The sequence below is a fragment of the Ochotona curzoniae genome, unplaced genomic scaffold (assembly GCF_017591425.1).
Source record: "Ochotona curzoniae isolate NIBS_2020 unplaced genomic scaffold, NIBS_Ocur_1.0 scaffold_1852, whole genome shotgun sequence".
Taxonomy (NCBI): Eukaryota; Metazoa; Chordata; class Mammalia; order Lagomorpha; family Ochotonidae; genus Ochotona; species Ochotona curzoniae.
Window position 1 is genome coordinate 12,274,246 of NW_024467087.1, and position 22,447 is coordinate 12,296,692.

Sequence of the window (22,447 nt, forward strand, 5' to 3'; positions counted from 1 at the left end):
TTACTGTGCTCTCAGGCCGCCCCGCCCCGCCAGGTCCCCGCGCCGCGGCCCCCTAGTGGCAGCGAGCCGCGGCCCCGCCATCCCGCAGCCCCGCAGCCCGCACTCTCCCCGCCCCCGGGCCAGCCGCGCGCCGCTCCGCTCGCCCCGCCCCGTTTCTCCTCGCCCCGCCCTACCACGGTTTGCCCCGCCCCGCGCAGCAAAGCGATTCCCGCCCTCGCCTGGCGCCCAGGTAGCTGCGAGGAAACTTTTGCAGAGGCTGCTTAGCCGCTCCGTCTCTTGCTCCACTGAGCGACTTGCAGCCTGATCGACTCCTCCGACTGCTCCCGCTCCTGCTGCCGACTCTCGCAGCGCTCTCTTAGCTCCCGGTGAAGCAGGATGGCCGGGACCCTACGCACCGCGTGCTTGGTGGTGGTGATGCTGCTCAGCTTGGACTCTCCGGGACAGGCGCAGCCCCCGCCACCGCCGCCGGACGCCACCTGTCACCAGGTCCGCTCCTTTTTCCAGAGACTGCAGCCCGGACTGAAGTGGGTTCCCGAAACCCCGGTGCCAGGTGAGTAGGGGTCCCTGGCGCATGCTCCGCACCCAGCTAGGAGCTCCAGGGCGCGTTAGCCCCGCGGAGCCGCGTTCGTGCGCCCTGCGGCTGGGTAGCTGGGAGTGATTACCGAGCCTAGAACCAGCTGGGTCTACGGCGGGAGGGGAAATGTGCACGGTGGCTGCCCTTCCCTGGCTCACGCTGCTGTCGAAAGGTAAGAACGGCAGGAGCCGCGGGGATCGCCTGTTTGTGGGCGCCCATTTTGGCGGCGGGGGGCGGGGGGAAGGATAGGAAGGTGGGAGCTGTTTCCCCGGGCCACAGCGAACCGGCGTCCCAGCACAGAACTGGTGCCTCGGAAACTCGCTCGCTGGCCCGTGTCATAATTTCAGCCTCAGCCGGATCTCGGCTCTAACCGTCCATTCCCGAGGGTGCCCCACGTCTCTCATTCTCTAGCTTGGGTTCCCGGGGCTCACGGACTCAAGTGCAGGCGAAGTTGAGGGCAGGCAAATCTAATCTACAGTGGCGCGGGAAGACACGCGGAGGGAAACTTTGGAGTAGGAAGGGTCCCCAAACCAGGAGCATCGAGCATTTTCTTGTAATACGAAGTTCCTGATTTAGGTTGACAAAATGCCTCTAAATTGGTCCTTCTGGCCCACGGAGTAGGACTCTAAAGATGATTGAACTCTACCCCCAACCCCCGCCTTCAATCTGCCCCCTTTACAGGCTGCACCCTGAATGGGGCGATGGTTTTAGAAGGAAGAAAGTTTTTTGACCGCCTGCCTTTTGTTCTGCACAATCAGATAGTGCCATAAGGGCATATTGTAACTTTAACTGAGGGCTGCTGTTGTCAACAGATGAATATTAATGGCCTGCTGTGATTGTGCAGCGTTTGGGCTCCTAACGCCTGCTTTAAAATCCAATTAGGAGAACTCGCTACACTTGGCCCTGCGGGCCAGGCGAGCAGGCTTCAAACAGGTTAATTTCTCAGAGGTGCGCTCAGAAGAAACCGCGGACGGTGTTCGGAAACCTTAAGAGGTTCGTTGTCTCCCAGGTCTCGTCGCGACTCTCAGCAGCAAGCGAGGTGCGCGTCCCGTGCTTGCGAAGAACCAAGGAGCGGTATTAGCCAAAACTTGGCTAGTGGCTCTCAACAAGTCTGGGAGGCGGGCCTGATGGTTGGACCAAGTTGTGCATGGGGATGCGCGCCCCGTGGGCGCTGCCAGCCGGCGTTCATTGGTAGGAGGTTACCTAGGCAGCCAGCGCGCCCTCAGCCTTTTCTTTAGGTTGATGAAAAGAGCGCCGAGCGAGCCTGCTGTTTAGTTGCAAAGGTAATTGGTCACCCTTTTTGGTGCTTGAAATGCATTTGCGCATATGTTAAATATTGCTTTGCAGGATACCATTCTAAGGGAGGGATAGAACTACCTCTTCTGCTGTTAAGTGTTAAAAACGTACCACGTGGGCGTGTGCGGGAGCGGTCAGGGGCAACCTACGGAATCGGTTCCACAAAGCTTTAAACAACAGGCGAATCTTTCTCTCCCCTGCAAGTGCCACGGTAATTAGACTGCTAAGGTCAGAGAACATGCTTTTCTTGATAATCTAAAAATTGGTCCTCACCAACAGAGGACCCCAGGAGATGAATGCGTTCAGGGTTGGGCCACATTTGCCTGATTTCCCATCAGGGAGTAAAGGTGGCATTTAAAAAACAAAAAAAAGCGCGTAGATACTCACGTAGCAACCCTGTTCTATACACACACACACGACACACAGCACACACACACACACACACACACACACACACACACACACACACAAGTGCGTGTTCCTTCACTCGCGTGCTCGCTCTCCCTTCCCCCTCAGTGCAGCTCTCTGGCAGCCTGCCTCTTTGCAGCATCCGTATAAAAGTATGGGGCCCACACACTGTGTATCTTGAGATCTGGCCTGGGCTTCCTTTTTCTCCCGCCCTTCACGCCTGGGGATGGCCACGCTAACAGAGAACAGGGACTTGTAAAGGAGCTTTTCTGATTGCGCTCTACTGTTTCAGAAACTTTTTAGGAAAAGTCACGTCTCAGGGGTTTTCACCATGTAAAGCCCAACATTGCCCGCTCCAGTTTTATTTAACAGACTTAAGTAGGATGGAGCCCCTTCTACATGGCAGGCACTGTCCTGAGTCTCACTGGAGCGAGGCCCAACTCCAAACATGGCGATACCCATATATCTTGGATTTTTCTGGGGGCGCAGTGTTTCTTGCCAGCACTCCATTCTGGCGGGAAACCATGTGTGCTGCATTTTAGTTGAATCATCACTGTAGATAGGGAAAATATGGTGAAAATCCCTGATGGTCGAGTATGGAAAGAACTCTTCGGTATTTCAGTGAAAATGTGATAATGGCCGACTAAATACAATGGCAAGTGCATAATTTGAAAATGAATAAATGTGTAATTTGCTGCTGTCATTCAGTGGTTGGAAATTGAAAGCTGCAAATTATTTGATCGTTGTGAGCCATCATGATGACTGCTTGACTTTTTCCCCCCAATCTATGTTTTAAGTCGTGTGCAGTTCGCCTGCGGCACTACATTAACTGCATTAAAGCTTTCTTTTTCCCAGATAAAACAAGAATCCTTCCCAGTAAGGCAAAATCCTCCTGAATGTCCTGTTTCACTTAAAGGGAGCATTTTGGGATTGACTGCTAACTTTGGACATTAGCAGAATTTGGCTGGAGTGGATAAGGCACATTTCTTATGCTAATATGGATGAATGGAAATGGCATTTGAATTCAGCCAGCCTAAAAAATAAGTCACTATTACTGAAGAACAACACTAGACTTCCACAAAGCTGAGCTAAAGCCTTGTAACTTCATATTCCCATTTCTTTTAGAGTGTTCAAAGGCACAGGATAGTAATTCTAAATAGCATGTCCCCCAAATCCATAGACCTCTTCATACCCTACTCTTCCCCCCTCCCCAACCCCCAGGGATTTGTAACTTGGAAAGCACCACAGATGGAAACCAGGCGCACAGAGTTAGCATTTGGCAGAAAAATCCATATAACTGACTTTCAGTGCCGCTCTTTTGCCCTTATTTAATTTAGAAAAATTCAGGGAAAAAAAGGCAATGAGCTCATAAGTCTAGATGTTTATTTTGTTTTGCCTAACCTACCCACAGGCGCAATCAAGAATGGATACAATTTTAAGCAAGGGAAGTGAGCTAGTAATCAGACAATGATGTTTTCAATTGTCTCAAGGGAATGTTACAGAAGTCTGAAAAAAATCCTCTAAACAAAAATCAAGTGTAATTCACTTTATGAATGCCATACACTGCTTTTGGGGGGGGGGTGGTTTAGAGGACGGATGAGAATGAGAAAATCAAACAAACCATACCAGTGTTGCAACTCCCAAAAGATGGAGGGGGTGGGGGCGGGGATCTTTCCTTGGAGGGCCTTGGAAAGTGCGAGAACCAATCCACAAGGCCAAATGCCCGTAAGGGTAAAAGGCAACCTTGAAGTGCCAAACTGTGCTTGAAGTTTCTTGAAATAGATGAAACAACATAAAAATAAAATAATAATTAAAAAAAAAACCACCATTCTCAAAACAAAGACGGAGCAACCAGAACTGGCTTGCCAGTTGTGGTTCCCTGTTAGTTTCAAGGATTTAGTGGTCCCAGTGCTTTGAAAGAGAATAAAAAGTGAGGTGAGAGAGTTTTCTCTCCTCTGAGGACACACTAGATGTTTGGGTTAGCAGGTGAGTTGCTAAAAACTTGGAAAAAGTTGTGTTGTGTGTTTATGAAACATTTTAGAGAATTCTTTCCAATGTAATTTGAATATGTTTGTGCTAACCCTGATACTGGTACTGAAAACCTTCAATATGGAGGGGAAGCTGGCTGCTGATTGGTGGAGCACCTTGGCCTGAAAGGGTTCTTGAGACTATATGCTCCTGGGCAGGCTCTATGTTAGATGCTGGAGTTGCGGAGTAGAGTGAGACTTGGTCCCTTTTGTCAAGCTCAGTCTAGTGAGGAAGCAAACACACTGCCCAGGAAATTTGTAGGATTAAATAGGGTGAAAAGCATTAGAAAATGTCTCCAGCAGATTGGTTGAAGTGGTCACAGTAGCCAGCCTGGGCAAAGGAAAAGAGCTGCAGAGATGAAGTAGGAGGTAGGGAAGAGTGTCTTCATAGGACTGCCATCTTATAGGGAGTTTTGCTAATTCTTGGAGCAAATTTCATTTTGCAAACATTAGGAAATACAGACAGAAGACTTGAATGGATTACAATGACACAGATGGTGTCAGTTTTGCAATGTGTTTTTTTCTTATGGCCTAGTAGGTAGGTTCTATCCAATATTTTGATGCAATGTTTTTTGCGCATTCTGCTCCTTCCATCTTTAGAGTTGCAATGTTTGCTGTTCACTCTAGCCTAGAAAAAAAAAAGGTTACTTATTACCAACCTGGGAGAAAAGAGACCTGGATTTCTTTGTTATGAGACAAGACAGAAAATACGTTTTTTCCTTAAATGGCAGCTATCAGTGATCACGCCAACTATAATGTTTGATGCACGTACAAAAGCATGGGTCTTAAGAGGTATCTTATTACTCATTTCTAAGAAAATTGAAGATAATCACTTATAACTTGTGCACACGATACATCATTTGGAAGGAATTTCACTGGGGATCATGTTGCTCAACTGAAAACTTCTGGCATGCTGAATTTGTACATTTTTGTGAATGCTTCCTTTTACTGTGATCTCTAGCTTTTTTTCTGCATATGGTTATTTGTATGTTTTAGATTATAAGATTCCTAATGGGAACACTCTGTATGTGAGCAGTGTTCAGCACACTATTAAGACCACTATACAGCATTTCATAAATTAATGATGAAAATGGAATGTCTAGGTCACTATGTACTCTGAACTCACATAACTTCTTTTAAAAATTACTTGCTTATTTGAAAAGCAGAGAAACACAAAGACATAAAAAAGAAATCTCTCCTATCCTCGGGTTCATTCCCCAAATGCCTACAGCAGCTGGGGCTGGGCCAAGTCGAATGCAGGAACCCATAACTCAATCCACGTCTCACAGTAGTGGCAGGGACCCAACTACTTGAATCATCAGTTGCTGCCTCCCAGTGTTCAGTTTGCATTAACAAGAAGGGGGAATCAGAAGCACAGCCAGTACTGGGTCCCAGGTATTCAGCTATGGGATCTGGGTATCCTAATCGGTGGTTTACCACTATACCAAACACCTCCCATTCCGATGCTTTCTTAAGCCCTGTGTTGTCTTAGTTTAAAAGGCTAACTCCAAATTGTACATTATTGTGATGTGTGTGAAACCTTTTCTAGGTTGTATACATTTTGGCCAGAAATGAACATGGGCTTAACATCAGTTAACTGGCAACTCTTACCCAAAGGCAGCTGAGCGCCAAAAGAAATTAGCAGCATGGTTATGATTGGCTTAGTATCATTAAAGATCAACTATTGTTGCAACACATTAATTGTAAGACATCTCTAAAGTCATGTTTGATTTAATAGCTAGACCTTTCTCGCTAGTGCTGATGTTATCATATTTGAGAATTGTTATATAACATGAATGGACCAGCTGAAGTGCTACACAGATTTCTGTAACATGGGTCAGAATTCATGTACAGACTTCATTCAAAAGACCATGTGAGAAGCCCATGTCTACATGGCCCAAAAACAAACTTGTAAATAGGTTTGATGGTTTTGGTAATGTAGGGTGTAGAGTGGGGAGAGAAATTCCCTATTCATCTGCCTGTATTTAGCAAATTGCTTGAAACAGGATCTTCAGCATTCCATTAAGAAACGAGCACCAGAAAATAGGCCCCAAGTTACAGGCCCCAGACTGGCTTTAGAGACAGCATAGTGGAATGGAAATTTGCCTTCTGATGTAATCGTGGTAGGGAGAGAAGGTAATTCAGAAAGCAAGGTGAGGTGGGTGTATTAGAGAAAATTGCATTTTGAAATTTGTGTATGTGATGGAGGAGTTGGTATTCTTGCCATTATTGAAGTCTCAAATGTCTTGTTGAATATACAAAGTATAAAAAAGATTTAGTGCTGTACTTCAAATTAGGCCCGTTAAAGATCAGTTATCCGAGCACTGGTGGTTTGAAATACTGTTTGCCATTTTTTTTAAACAAAAATGAATCCAGATTTACTGTAAAGAAAGGCATTTTTACTTTTACGTATCTTTGTGTGTAGTTGGAAAAAGCCTCGTTTGAGACTTGTATTTTTTTTCCTCATGAATAAAAAGGAAGTCAGCATTAGGAGCAGAAATGCATTGCTAGTGTTCCGAACAGCTAATTTGAGTAGTTGAAATTGTATTTATATGCTAGATTAGTAAATCTACTGAGTTATTTCAAGGATCCTTAACAGGCTTATATTGATAAATAATTGATAGGAAAGGAGATCAAATACAAGTGAAGGTAGCAGAGAGAAGGGCCAGGAAAGTCAAAGCCTTTACGAAAGAAAACTCTGCCCATTGTATTCTGTGCATCACTTGAGAGTTGCAAGAGGTACATTTCTCAGAAGTGATGATTTTGAAAATATTCTAGATGTTTCAAAGTTTTCACAATGAATCATGCATTTCTTACTAATTGAGAAGGCAGAATTTAATAATAAAATTTTTAATTGGTCCTTTTGAGTGTTTTTTGAAATTAAGATTGTTACTGAAAAATTGGTTATGGCAAGTTTAAGGAACTTGCTCATAATATCTACTGTTAGCCTGTGATCTGCTTGAATTAAAAACCTGTATCATACTCATTTTTGCATCCATATTACAGATAATAGAAACTAAATGTCTATAGACTAAGTGAATGAAAGCAGTTATAAATGTCTTATAAATGTGAGATTTCTGTAAACCCAACATTTCATTGTTGATCTGTTTTTACTAAAGTTTCTAATAAAAGTAACCACTTTGCAGGTCAAAACTTCATTTATTGTCTCTAGGTAAGTGATAAAGGATATTGTTGTAATTTATTTGATTGTGTACAGATTCCTGAAACAAGTAGGCTAGCCAGATTCTGCAGAAGGTAAGTCTTTTGTGTCCATTTACGAGAGAATTTTATGTAATTTAAAGGTAAGATTTAAAAAATCTGTACAAATTCCATGTATTTATCTTCACTTTACATATATGTGGTATTTGGGTTTGTAAATGTAATGCAGTTTGGTGTCCGTTACAGAAATAACTGAATATTTGTAAGGTCTTCCTACTGTTCAGTATTTCTTACCGATGACTCCAAACTGTATAAATGTAAATTTAAGGTGACCTAATCTGGGACTGACATGTAGCCTAAACTGCTAAGATGCCACATTCCATGCCTGAGTACTTGGGTTCAACTCTCAGCTCTGGCTCCTGATTCTAGCGTTCTGCTAATGTAGACCCTACGAAGGAAGCAGCAGTGATGGTTCCAGTAATTGGGTTCCTGTCCCCTACTTGGGGGAGCTACATTGTATTTGCAGCTCCTGACTTTTGCCCTGCCCTGCCCAGCCCCACCTGTTGTGAGCATTTAGAGTAAACTTGTATAGGGGAGAATTCCCTCTCTTTGTCTCTCAAAAACAAAACAAAAAAAAAGCCTAAAAATAAGAAAAGGAGATAGCTATGACTATTTAATTTGGGTAGGATAAAGGAGTTCATCAGAATTCTCATAATTTGTATATTCATTAGACCAAATGTTCACTTAGTTGACTAGGGATGTTTCATCAGATTTTTTTTTTTTTTGAAATAGAAGTCCAAGTAGGAAGGAGGGTGAAAAGAAAACTATGATGCTCATTTGAAAAAAAAAAACATAATTCTCGTTGCGAACTCTCATCCTTAGTTATGGCTCTGCTGTCTGTTTCTCCAACTCTGCACATTCATGTTAGCAGTTCTAGTACATCCTAGGATTCTCCAATTCTTTGTCAAATTTTGGTTTGAATGATTGAAGCTGAGGGAAGCATGGTGAAGAGAGCAAGAGTTTGAGTGGCACATATAGGCAGGTGATTGAAAAGCCCTCACTATGGTGTACATCAGAAAGTTATCTGAAACATTACTGACAAGGGAAGATTGGGAGGCATTCTGGTATAAATCAGAAAGTTAAATGACATATAACAGATAGAAAGGAAGGAAAAGAATTTGAATATGGAAATTGCCATGTGAGCAGAGCTAATACAGAGGGATGCCTGCATTGTATTTGGTCCCAGAGGTGATTGCTCTGTGCTTAGTCACTAGCCATGGTTTTTGGAAGTGCATAGCTTATTCATGGCCACTCTCATACACTGTGCTCATTGAATGTGGGAGCCATGTTTGATTCCTCATGATATCCTCTAACACACTGAGTTAAGTGCCTTGCCCAGTTAATACAGCTCATTACTTAGTAGGAATGGATATCTGAAGGCTAGTCTTCAGGGCTTAACAACTGTCCAGTAAGATTTGGAGGTGCCTATAATTGTTGAATGACTGGTTCCCTAAAGTGATTTGTAACAAGGACTGAGGAAGTGATGGGAGAGTTGTGTATTTATCTGGTCTCTGTGGCCCTGAGGTGTGGTTGCTCCTCTTTCAGCCCTGATGGTTAGAGAGAACCTGTCAAGTGGAGAGAGGTTTTTAATTGCAGCTTTACCACAAAATGCTGTTTGGGTAAGTTATATGTGTTATGTGTAGATGTACATATACATCTTGTATAAATACACAAACACACATGCACATATATGTATGATAGATTATATGGTTGCATTAATATAGAGAGGCTTATGTTGGTGCCATTCAATAATGATTCATGTTCTTTGCACTATTTAAAATTTAATTGTCAATAGTAGATAGGCTTTGATTTGTATTGTGAAAGCCTGTCCTGTGTAGTGCAATAACTCAAAGTGTTTGTAGCTTCTGCGTTTGAGCCCAGCTTGGCTCTTGCACACACATGCACGCATGTTTTTGTACATTCCAACATGACATACATATGTTTCTATACCTGTATGCCTTTAATGGGAAAATAAGCACATTTTATACTGAGAGATAAGGATATGGCTCTTCAGAGATCAAATAAGCCATTTTTTACTTGTATTTATCATGTTCCATTATTATCTCCCAATACAGAGATGTGAGACTTGTTAAGTAGTGACAGTCAACCCACGCTGCAAATTTGGCCCATTTTCGGAGAACCACTTCTAACACTGCAGCCTGGTGTGTTGAGCTCCATAGGAATGAGACTATGGCCCAGGAGGTAGTTTGCAAGTTAGGTTTCATGTAGTGATTGTATTAAGAACCACAGTTATTTGTTTTGGAAGACAGATGGAAATTCACAGAAAAGGAACTAATAATGATCTTTATATGCTTTTTCTGCACAAGCATTTAAAAGTTTTTTATTCATTTTTTACTTAGACCAATACTTTTTTGGAGTGCTGATTCTATAACTGGTACTGAACTAGGGACTAATGAAGGAGCTAAAATTGCTGCCAACCAGGAATTCCCTGCCTAGTGAGACAGCCAAACAAGGAAAACAAAACCGTGGATGTCAAAGCAACAGAATGAGGGCTGTGATAAAGCTGGGTACCTGGTAGGAGGTCTGGCAGGTGTGTAATTGCCTAAAGGGGTGTTACATAAGGTGTGCGTAGAAGGTACAGAATTTAGAGCCCGAAGTTATTGGAAAGGAAGTATTTGGACTGATTAGAGTACAGATACGGGGGATATGGAGGGAAGGTGAATGAGAAAAGCAGATAGGAAATGTTGAGGAATCTGAGTTTTATCCAAGGATGATGAAGAGCCATGAAAGCATTTTAAGAAGGGGAAAATGGGACTAGCTAGAAAGTGAGTAGTGGAATGGAGTTTTAACTGACCTCTTAATCTCTAGACTAAATACCAACACCAGGAGCATATTTTCAAGGGATGAAATAGTGAATTCTGTTTTGAATAGGCTGAGCTGGAGGAGTTCTTTGATCACCGTGGTAGTTTGTTTGCTAGGTACTTTCAAGAAGTGTCTTGGATTGCAGAAGGCAGAAAAATCAGGGAGGAAGCTATACACTTGGAAATCATCACCATATAGATGGTAATTAAAGTCCTGTGAGTAGATGAAATCACTGGGAAAGGCTGTGTATATTCCTGTGGAATTCAGGAGAAGTATAGTTGGGACTCATCAGCATATAGGCTCAAGTTGGAAGTCATGGGTGTGGATGATATTTTCCAGGCTTTTGCAATGTGACATATTCTAAAATGCATTTTGCCAACATCTGGCGATTTAAAAATCCTGCCAAAGACTTAAATTCTCTTGATTAAGAGAAAGTATGATTATATGTTGTCACAGCCCCAAACTTTGCAAATAATATGATGTACTACCAAACATGTGCTTGCATGCACTCAGACTTCTATGTAGAGATACATTTAAAAGCAATGGATCAGATTTCTGTTTTTGATAACAGTAATTAGTATTTATGCATCTTTGTGAAACTAAAACTTGTTACTTTTACCAATGGTCTTTCACAGTCATAAAAAGCCTTTTATATGTGTCATGTACGTGAATTTGACCACTCAAGTCTGTAGCATCTCTATTCCAGTGACCTGCCTGGTTCCAATATGATGGTCCCTGTGCTCCTCTCCTATTGTAGATAATAAAAGTTCTAGCAGTGTGTAGCCTTTGGAGCTCTTGTCTGTATACTAAACATTTAGCCCTGATGGCTGGTCTCTGAAGTGAGTGGTCCTACGCAACGTCTAGGAATACATGTGTGATTAGGCTGATTTTTGGTTCTAACATGGGGAGGGCTGTTTATTCCATTTCCTTGGCATAAACATTTTTTTTAATTTACTTGTAAAAATGTTTATTTATGTGAAAGGCAGAGTGACAAAAGGGGAGGAAGGGAAAGAAGGAGAGAGGCATCCATTTTCTTTTTCTTTTTTTTTTTTTTTTTTGGCATCCCATTTTCTATGCACTAGTTTGCTCCCCAAGTGGCCCCAACAGCTGGGGGTGGGCCAACCTGATGACAAAGCCAGAAACTCCATCCAGGCCCCTATGTGGGTGGCAGAGATCTAAGCACTTGGTCCAACTTTCAGTGCATTAGCAGGGAGCTGGATCAGTTCAAGTGGAAGCTGAACTGGCACTTTACTATGGTATAGCTTAAGCTGTTGCATCACAGCACTGGCCCCACCCATCCTTAATTAAAATAATTGCTTTCATCAAGGTCTTTCATTCAATATGAATTTGAAGCCTCTTGTTTTCCGGTGGATTTTTTTGAGAGCACCCTCAGACTGGTACAGTAGTCTAGCAGGGCCATTATGAAAATGACATTTACTGAGTCCCTATTATATACAAGTTATTTGATACCTAATCTCATTTACTCCACATAACATACATGAAAGGTAGATAGTGTCATTACCATTGTATGATGATGATGAAACAGAGAAAGGTGTACTTTCGTGAAGGTTATGTAACAATCAGGATTTGCCTCCAGGTTTGTTGCTCTGTGGCTCTTGCTCTGTTTGGCATACTCATTGGAATATGAGGTGGAAGGCATATAGTCTGGATCTAAATAAAGTACTAGACTTAGATTCCTACACTCCTTTCAGTTTTGTGAATTATGTGCCCTACCCTTCATTGTATATGTTCTTGCAGTGTTCTGCCTTTTGCTGTTTCCCATGTCATTGCCATGACTTCATCTTTGTCTCACTGACTTCCATATCTCTTTCCAAGTTGATCTCTTTCTTGCTCTGTTTCAGTAGTTCCCAGTTGTCTGCCAGGCATCTCCATTCAGTAGTGCCTCAGTTTCAACTGAAGTGCAAATCAGTCCATTTTTTTTAAAGATTTCATTTTTATTGGAAAGGCGGATATACAGAGAGGAGAGACAGAGAGGAAGATCTTCCGTCCAATGATTCACTCCCCAAGTGAGCACAACGGCCGATGCTATGCTGATCCGAAGCCAGGAGCCTCTTCCGGGTCTCCCACACGGGTGCAGGCTCCCAAAGCTTTGGGCTTTCCCGGGCCACAGGCAGGGAGCTGGAAGGGAAGCGGGGCTGCCGGGATAGAACCATAGAACCAGCGCCCATATGGGATCCTGGGCGTGCAAGGCGAGGACCTTAACCACTGCGCCACCGCGCCGGGGCCCCAGTCCATCATTTTCATTCATACAAACGTGCCTCTTCAACATCTATATTTTTTGGTAATGACATCTGTGGTGCTCAGACTTGGGACCTTGAAATCATCTTTAAATTTTATTTTTATACATGTAGCATACATAGGGGAAAGTTGACCTGCTCTGTGTCTCATATTCCCTTGGTATGCATGGCATCACCAGTGCCTGCTGTTGTCTTGCTCATCTTTGAAGATCTCAGTGCAGTGCCATCTTCTTCATGAATGTATCTAGATGTAATTGTTTTTCCTTTTGAGTGCTGCTATCATTACTACTACTGTGGACTTCATAATTGCTTGCTCTTGTAATTATGTACCTTATTTTTACTAGAACCTAGTTTCTCAAAGTACAGTCAGTCCATGGACCGGTAACATCAGCATCACTCAGGGTCTCACAAGAAATGCAGAGTATCAGGCCCCATCCCTGTTTTACTGAATCAGAATTTGCATTTTAAATGTCAGTTTATTTTCATCTATTTGAAAAGCAGAGGTAGAGAGAATGAATGGATAAATAAATGAATGAATTTTTAATCTACTGGCTCCCTTCCCAAATGCTGTTAACTGTTAGGGCTGGTCCACGCTGAAGCCTGGAACTTCATCAGGGTTTTGCATGTGGGTGGCAGATACCCAAGTGTTTAAGCCATCATCTGATGCCTCCTAGGATGCATTAACATGAAGCCGGATGGAAAGTGGAATAGATAGGACTCTGAACTGGCATGCTGAGATGTGATGTGGGTTTCCCAAACAGCAGGTTAACTTGCTATACCACAAAACCTGCTTTAGAATTTGCATTTTTTTTAAAAACAAGCTCTAGATGATTTGTGTTTTTAAGTTTCAGAAGACTGCTGTCAGATGTAAGTTCAGTGAGGGCAACAACTTTGTCAGGGCTCATGAGAGGGTGTTGTATATAATAGATCAGTGTAATTTTGACTTCACACTTTTGTACTGTGCTTTCACTATTCGTTCATTGTAGTGGCTTTAGAGAGCTGAAGACAAGAAATGAATTAGGCAGGCAATGAGGAAATGAGAGAGTGGGTGAGAGAGGGAAAGGAGGCCATCCAGAGGTTGGGAAAGGGTGCATAGGAAAGCTAGGGGTAGGGGGAAGGTAGTGAAAGGGGGAGAGAAATGAGAATGTGATAATGCATGGGCTAGAGGAACTCAGCAGGGTTTTCCTGCTCCATAGCTGGTAACTTTGAGACTGGTTGGTAAACACTGTCTTTGCTCATCTAGATGGCTAGAATGTCTACTCTAGGCTTTGGATTAATTAAATGTGGTTAGAGGCAAGTGTTTCTTGGAATAATTTCATTCTTACCCAAGGGAACTAATAGTTTCCTACTGTCTTTTTTTTGCTAGCCCTGTGGGGTGTATCTTCTCTAGAGGAAAGAGCACAACTTTTGCAGGGTCTCAGTCCTAGAAGAACTGTGCTCAGTATTTCCAAAGCTCCTTCTGTTTTTGGAAACAAATTTTCTGCTTTGTTTTCAAACTCTGAAATCTGTATCTGGCATCAGTGTCTGTTTTCTCCTACAGAATCCTAAAGGTTTTATACAAGTGTTAATTTTCAGGATCAAAATCATTTCTTGTCTTTGAAACTTTAGTGCATAATGTTGTCTGATGACTTTTTTTTTTTTTTTTTTTGGCCTTCGAAAGCAGTCCCATAGCCGCCTCTTTGTTCTTTGCGAGAGTAAGACTGCCCAATTTACAGAGGTCATTGGCACCAGCATTTATTCAGATATTCAGAGCCTTGCACCACCAATATCCAGTTCTATTTCAAATTAGGTTCTAGTGGCAACAAGACTTATTACTAACACTTCTGAGTGAAATAAGAAGTAAAATTCCCTAAATGTTCAATAATTTCATTCAACAGTTATAATTAAGTAGACTAAATTACTCTAACCCCCCACCCCTAATAGCTGAAAGGTACAAGGGCTGTTCTTCTTTCATCATAGCTTTTCTGGGGCTCAGAGCACCTCCAGAACTACTGGGGACCCTCCTTCATTTGTGTGTCGGATTGCTCCCCACATTTGTGCTCTTCTCCATTCCTTCTGCACTTGCTCACTTGTCTGTGTTTCTTCCTCTTTCCCACCCCTCTCTTCCCCATCCCATCAACTGACTGTAATTTAAAACAGAAGGTGTTTTATGGTTTGTTATATTTATTGAATGGCTTTGCATCACTTGTTCTTGGGGGCAAAAAAAAAAAAGTGTAATTTTTATGGTTCCCTCCATTTTGAGTTTCCTTTTCCTATAGCTCCCAATTCCTCTTTGTCTTCCTCCATCTTTACCTTCTCTGCATCCTCTTGTCCTCAAGTTTCTGGAGAGAAAACAGGCTTCCTTTTTCTGCACACATCTTTTGTCTTGGGGTCCCTGGTTATTTCTCTTGAGATATTGTGAAATTCATTTCTTAGTTGAGAAATGAAGAACTCTGAAATATGCTCTGATGAATTTACATTCCACTTTCTAAGAACTCTGAGTGTTTAAAAGGTTTTTTTGTACAGATAGAACAAGGCTAGATATATCCAACTTGAGTGCCTCAGATCATTGCTATGTAGTTTACATTCTCTCTCACTTTGTCATAATTCTTAATGAATGCAAATTGCATCTTTGTTCTTAGAAAAAAATTGTTTTACATTGAATGCTTTTTGTCTAAAGAGAAGTGGGTACCTTTGAAACACTGCTAGTGTGGAGTAGAACTGACACCTACCTTGTAGGGTAACCAAATTATTCCCTGCTTTTCCCTAATGAAGTGATCACATTTCAGGGACATTGTTTCGCTTGTGGGCTTTTGTTGTCCCAGTTTCAATCTTGACTTCGGGTAAGAGATTCTATTCCAATTGGACTATTTCTTGGTATTTTTTTCCTTTGTCATTATACTTAAGGGGATCTTTTGTTTGTCCTGTATTACTTTCCACGCTTGGCTAAAGTTGTTAGGTTATGAATTTATGCATAAATATTTAACAAGATAGGTTAGACAAAATGTGCTTGATGACATTTCAGCCCTGCCCCCTGGATCCCCTCCCATCATTTTTTGTGTAGAGTCACAGATGGTTGCTTTATCACAGATGTTTAGATTTGAAGGACATTCCTTTGCACTTTGTTTGAGAGACAATGAAATGAAAGCTGTGGGGCCAATCTGGACTACCATCATGGTAGCACTGAGTCTAAGATGACATTAGGGTTTTCTGCCCCCCCCCCCAGCAACTAATTATTCAAACTCTCCTATGGCCAGAGGGTTTTAGGTATGAGATTGTGTGTTTTTAAAGAAAATATTATGGATAAAGACTAATGTTCTTGAGTGAGGAATAACAATTAGTGCCATTCATTAATCAGGGGTCTTGTTTTGACTTCAAGTCCTGGCTAGGAAATATAAACTGTGAAAGTCACACATATATATGAACCTCAGGCAAATTTATGACTTGTCAGCCTTTTAAGGTTAAATTCTTAACCCCAAATCGAGGCTGGCTTTATATGTGCAGTTGGACACATTCCTCTGGGCCACTGAGCACGCCCCTCCCCAGCCCTTTGCTTAACAGCAGCTAATGGTCTAATGAGCAAGAAGGATTTCTGCCTCCCATCAGCTGCCCAAACAGCAACGGGAAGGCTGATATACAGAGCATGGGTCAAAACCTGAGTTCTTGAACCAAAAATTACAAGGTCGGTTGAAAATTCTAGATATGTGGTATCTCCAACATCATCAATATCTGTCAATAAAAGAGCTGGACACTTGAATCTCAAGCAAATAGTAATAATTGCCAAAAGTATGAACAATCTAATTAGTTTCACTAATAGTTCTTTTTTGTTGAGTTCCTCTATAAATAGCCTTCATATAGTCTTTAATGAGCTTTTCAGCGTGAGCCTGGAGGTTGTTATGGTCATGGGGGAGCAGTTGATTGTCCGATGGTGATGGTGATGGAGGCAAGATTATATGTGGCCTAGATTTTAGAAGGGGTTTCCAATGAAAGGCAAACAGATATTTACTATTTATTTCTTCTTAATCTGAGTGTTTGATGAAATAGGCATTCTACTTGCCATAGAGCTGGAGGAACTTTTGTGCCTTTTTACGTTGTACTCATTTTTGTTTTTCATAAGGAAAAGTAGTCACTGCCAGTTTTTTACATTCATTTGGAATCCAGGCCCAGTGACACAGAATAAGCATTTCAGGATATTTATTGCCCATCTTAGTGAAAGCTTGTTGGCTTTCATCTTCAGTATTTGCATTTTTTTTTTTTTTTTTTGGAAATGATGACTCCTTTTTTTTTTTTCAGATTCTGTTGTGTTATTGAAAATCCTATTTACATAAACAGGCATTGTTGTGGCTTAAGGAAGAATGTGGGGTCCCATTCTATAGTTCCTTGTATATCTTTGCTGAAGCTTGTCTAAATAGAAGTAATGGTGCTTTAGTCTAAGCGGCTTTTCTGATTTAGGTAAGCGGGATGGTTTGAAATTTCAGTTTACTAGCTAATTGAGTTTCTTCTTAATTATTTCAGGCATGCATGTTGCTCTCTTCATAGTAAAGACCCTAAAAATCGCGTAATCTCCTCAGGCATCTGTTTGGTAATAAAACCCTGTGCTTTTTGAGGGGTTAATTTTCATGACAATTGTGTGTCACCTCCCCACCCCCAATCTTGAGGACATTCTAGCTTTTAGGGCCTTGATCCTTTCACACTTGCAAAAGCACACTTGAAAAATGCATAAGGATGTTATGGAATTACTGGTTCTAGAGGAAAATTTGAATGTATTCAGATTCATGCCCATTACACAACTTTCATTTAGGGTTCTTAATAGCCTTGTCATATTTCTTGGACAGTCATGTTCCTGACATTGCAGACTTGGGTTTCTGCTGTGAATGAAAAAGTTCATTATCAACAGAAGTACTGCCTAAATATCCCTTACTCTAGAATTTTCCTTAAAAAAATATTTCACTGGTCATCTGGTGCAGATGTGGGGAAAAAAACTAAAGGGAAAAAAAAATCCCAGGTTGCCTTCACATCTGCTACTCATTCCCTCTGGTGTGACTTCAATCCAGTGAGCTTTTATTGAGCACCTGGGGTGGGGGTGGTGCTAATAATCGTTAACATTTATTGAGCCAGGCACTGTGCTAAGTCTTTTATGGGCAACATCCCACTTAATCCTTACAACAGCATTGCCAGGTGGGTAGTAGTATTTTCCCCATTTTACAGATGGGGAAAACTGAGGCTTAGCAAGTTTTTTTTTTTTAGTAACTTGCCTAAGGTCAAATAGCTAGGAAACCTGTTCAGTCCTATTGTCCGGGTTGCAGAGCCATGTTTCTAACCAGTACTTTTGTTCAGCATTTCTAGGAACCAACTCCCCAAACTAGTTTTGCAACATGTTTTATGTATGACATGCTGGAGGTTTGAAGTCAAATGCTGCACTCTCCTTGCTCCTACTGTGGGAGGCAGACTACTAGAGAGATGAAGGCCACGCGTGAAAGTCTCCATAATTTGTGTAGGGAAAGGATGGAGCATGGGAAAGCGGAAAGCTTCCCACTAGCCTTGGCTGGAGGGCATATTCCTTTTCTTGTTTGGTTAACCCTTTAGTTGATGTGCCTCAGTGATTGTATCAACCTGTTTTCCTCACTGCCTCAGCCCACTGTGCTTTCAACCACCTTCAACAGAGCCCTCCGTAGAGATGCTGGCCTGGAAGTTTTTGGGATAATTGGTCCTTTAGTTTCTGTGTTGCCATTTCTCCTTTAGTTCAGTTCTCGCTAAAAACAGAAGTAAACGTGGAGTGCAGCCGATATTCCTAAACCAGATTGCTGTGGTCTCTGGAGCTGCTGGCAGGTCATATAACTAGAAACCTGCAGGGGGACTTTGGATCCAGGCCTGGTTTGTTCACCTGGATCTGGCTGCCTCCTGGCACCGCCTTTTGGAGCACGCCCTGGGCTCTGGAGAGCTCTTAACTTGATTCACCCACAGTGTGACAAGAGAAGCCTGCTAGAGTGAGCAATTTGGAGTTTCTTCCATGAAATCATGGGAACAGAAGGAAAATCCCCGAATTACCTGTTTGGGTAATTTAGTTTTGCTTTTCATAGTTTCTGCAGAAAACAAAGAGAGGAAAAAAAGTCACTACTGAGCATCGTTGAAAAGTCTTATGTATTGTGTTAATAATTTCCCTCGATTTCAGAGAGTATTTGGTTCAGGGAAAGTGAACTTAACCATTGTGTCTGTCTTTTGGCTTCTAACCTCAACTTACCAAAAACTTTTGTCTTGAAGTTTTCTGTGCAATGTTTTGCTTGCCGATCCCGCAGCCCCCCTCCATATGCACTTTCTCCTCCATTAAATCATTCCTACAGAAAGGAGTTGCCACAAAGTCTAGACTTTGGTAATATGTAGAAGGCAGGCCAATTAGTGAGAATCTTGATTGTGTTACATGAGGGTAGGAGGAGGAAAATAAACTGTCCTTCCAAGTCCTTCAGATCCTCAAGGTCTAACAGCCTGTGGACGTTGTATAAAATTACTGGAGCATTTACACAGCCATTCCCCAAAATGGCATCTATGCCACAACACTAGAGCACATCAGTGTAGACAGAAGCTGAAGGATGGCAAAAAGGAAAAAGATCACTCAAGATCATTCCCAGCAGTTTTCACTCTGGGATCATGCAAGAATGTTTGCTTTTCCTTTGGTTGCATTTGGCTCAGGTGCAGTGTGTATGTTGTACTAACAAGGCAAGCAACTCCTTTTTCCACAGGTTCCTATCAGAGGGAAAGCGGAAAGATATAATAGAGGGCACAGATTATTTACAGTGGCTGAGAATGTAATTACAAGGGGCAATGGCTTGAAACTGAAATTTAGGTTAGCCATTAGTGCTGGGAGAAGCATCTTAACGGTAAGGGCAATTGGGCATTGGAAAGATTTGCCTGGAAGCTGGTTAAACAGCATCTGCAGCAATACTGAAGTCTAGGGCAGGGATAATGAGAAGGGAAACTGTCACATTCGAGGTTGGGTTGGGGGGCTCAGACTGATAAGATGTCTGCCTTTAATATTTGGCTTGCTTTGGATTATTTGAATTAATGGCCAATAGCTTGACATTTTTTCTCTATCCAAAAGTATGTCTAATTTATCCAGCATAAGAAAACAAGTGACTGAAATAAGGCACAAAAGTGGATTGGTCTCAATACCCCTAAAGGACTGTCTGGAAAATGGGCTAGTGATTGAGGCTATATGTCTTCTTTTAATATTTTTCTTAAAAATTTATTTTTATTGAAAAGTCAGATACACAGAGAGGAAGATCTGCCATCTGATGATTCACTGCCCATGTGACCACAATGGCCAGAGCTGAGCCAATCCGACACGAGGAGCTTCTTCCAGGTCTCCCACATGGGTGCAGGGTCCCAGGCTTTGGGCCGTCCTTGATTGCTTTCCCAGGGCAGAAGCAGGGAGCTGGATGGGAAGCAGGGCTGCCGGGATTAGAACCAGTGCCCCTATGGGATCCCGGTACATTCAAGGCGAGGGCTTTAGCTGCTAGGTCACCACGCCAGGCCCAATCTTGTTTTAATATTAAATAACCAGCTGTTTAGTGTTATTTGGGCTCTATCAATACTATAACTCAGTCCTAACCTCATTGGAAATTTGGTGTCGGTTCCTGGATGTCTTTCCCGAATATGTTCCTCCTTTTGGACACCTCCCCGTATCCCTATAAAGTTATTTGGAATGCCCCACCCCTTCGCTGTTGTTGCCTTCTTGAGTAAACCCTGTGCTATTTTAGGTAGAAGAGCATTGCTGAAAGCATTGCTTTTCGAGGACCACCTGGCGAAAAGGCTTATCCAAAGTGGTAACCAATTGTGAGACCTTTAGACCTTACTAGGCAGATACATTCAGGTGGCAGAGAGGGAGAGCTGGCAGTCTCCAAGGACTGTCATAACAAATCACCTCAAACCTGGGCACTCAAAGCAGGGAGCTTTATTCTCAGTTCTTGAAGCCTGCAGTCCTAAGTCAGGGTGTTAGCTCTTTTGAAATGCTGTTAGTGAGAATCTGTGATTGACTGTTGGAACTGCAGGTGGCTCCAGGCTTAAAAACATTGTTTGGAAGGCAGAGTAATAGAGAGAAGGACAGGCAGAGAGAGAACCATCCACTGGTTCACTCTCCAAATGGCTGCGACAGCTGAAACTAAGCTGATCTGAAGCCAGGAGCTTCTTCTGGGTCTCCTAAGTGGCTGTTGGGGCCCAAGCACTTGAACCACCTCCTCTGCTGTTTTTCCAGGCCCATTAGCAGGGAGCTGAATTCGGAAGTGGAGCAGCTGGGATGCGAACTTGGACCCATATAGGATCTGGTGCCATAAGTAGAGGATTAGTCTGTTATATTCCTGCCCCACTTCATGCATTCTTTGCTTTGCAGTTGCGTCACTCTGGCCTCTGCCTGTGTTGCCACGGGACCTTCTGCTTTTCCTGTGTCTCTGTCACTTAAAAGGACAAATTCTACCCTGAATTGCAGTCTACTCATAATTCAGGCCTAATTTCCAGATCTTTGACTTAATCATATATGTAAAGACCTACCCCTACCTTTCCAAATAAGGTCAAATTACAGGGCCCGGAGGTTGACAGATTGTTTTGGGGATGCATGGTTGGGGTGACATCCTTCAACCCACTATAGAGGAGAACTTTTGTTGGTCACTTGTTGGCAAACCTTGCTACTGTAAGGAGAACTTGTTACAGCGAAACTGAGCATTGGATATAAAATGTCAACATGCTTCCTAAGTGGAATGTGGGTGGAATTGATGCTGACCCATTTTTTTAAGCAGTTAAAATTGGGGAGCTAGGGAATAAAATCATTTATTCAAGGTACTGTAGACTCTGCAGAGGAAGCCTTCTGAAATCAAACAGACTGGACTTTATCAAAATCAAAGAGGATGGAACTTAGGTTCCATCATGGTTCTTCTTAAGAAAAAAAAATGTTCTTTTTTCATAGCACTTTAGTCATGGGAAGGTAATTGTTGCTTATTTCCCAGCTGAAATACCTTTTTCACAGGATGGAGGCTTGAAGTGGTGGTACATAGTTAATGGACTGCGGCTTTCCACCTAGTCTTTGTGGTTTACTGAAAGAGCAGCTGCAGGGAGCTGTAGAAGCAAAAGACCACCTTTTGAAGTTCAAGTATATTGAGCTGTAGGTCCAATTTACATGCAAAATGATAAATGATAAATGTATAGTTTTAGGAAGTTCTGTCATTTGCTTTTGATGAAAAGGGCACTTTGAACCTTATACCTGCAAACCTTATACTTTATACCTTCTGATGATCAACCAGAGTATACTAGTGACAGCCTTGATATCTAAAGCAATCAGTGAGTTAGAATATAACCTTGGGGACTCAGGGAGGAAGGAACCCCAATGGTAGCCAGGTTCTGCTGCTTGTCTAGTCCAGGAGTCTCTTCCACTGTGTCTCTGAGATTCCTACCCAAATTATGCCTGAACGCTTCAAGAGGCAAGGAGCTTACTGTGCTTAGGAAGCAGGCTCTCACGCTTGACTCATTGCTGATGAATCCAACAAGCATTTCTTGAATGTAGACTGAGCACTGTGCTATGTCAGGGGATATAGGAATGGCCAAAATACAGTTCTTGCCCACAGAAACTTCAAATGTAATAGTAATGATGAGGAAAATATGTGGATGACTACACAATGTAGATTGCAAAATGCAAAGTGTGCTGAAACTTCTGAGAGGGCAGCTCATGGTGCTTAATGTGGAGGGCAAGGAAGAAAAATATTATGAAAGAGATATGTGAGGCCTTTTGATGAGAAGGTTTTCATAATTGAGGCAAGCAGAAAAATAGTACTCTAGGAACAGTGAGGCAACATGGAGAGCCAGCGAATGGAGGTACACAT

General features: G+C 42.4%; 1 protein-coding gene across 3 annotated transcripts in view; it reads left to right on the plus strand.

The window, feature by feature from the left end:
• Positions 1 to 205: 205 nt before the first annotated feature.
• GPC3 (glypican 3) overlaps positions 206 to 22,447 on the plus strand; it is a 367,445-nt gene continuing 345,203 nt past the window's right edge. For 2 of the 3 annotated variants that reach the window (XM_040999456.1, XM_040999457.1), the window contains exon 1: positions 206 to 550. In XM_040999456.1, coding sequence (XP_040855390.1) covers positions 376 to 550 — 175 coding nt within the window. In that variant the 5' untranslated portion in view covers positions 206 to 375. The remainder of the gene's footprint in view (positions 551 to 22,447) is intronic. The other variant, XM_040999458.1, reaches the window with a different exon arrangement.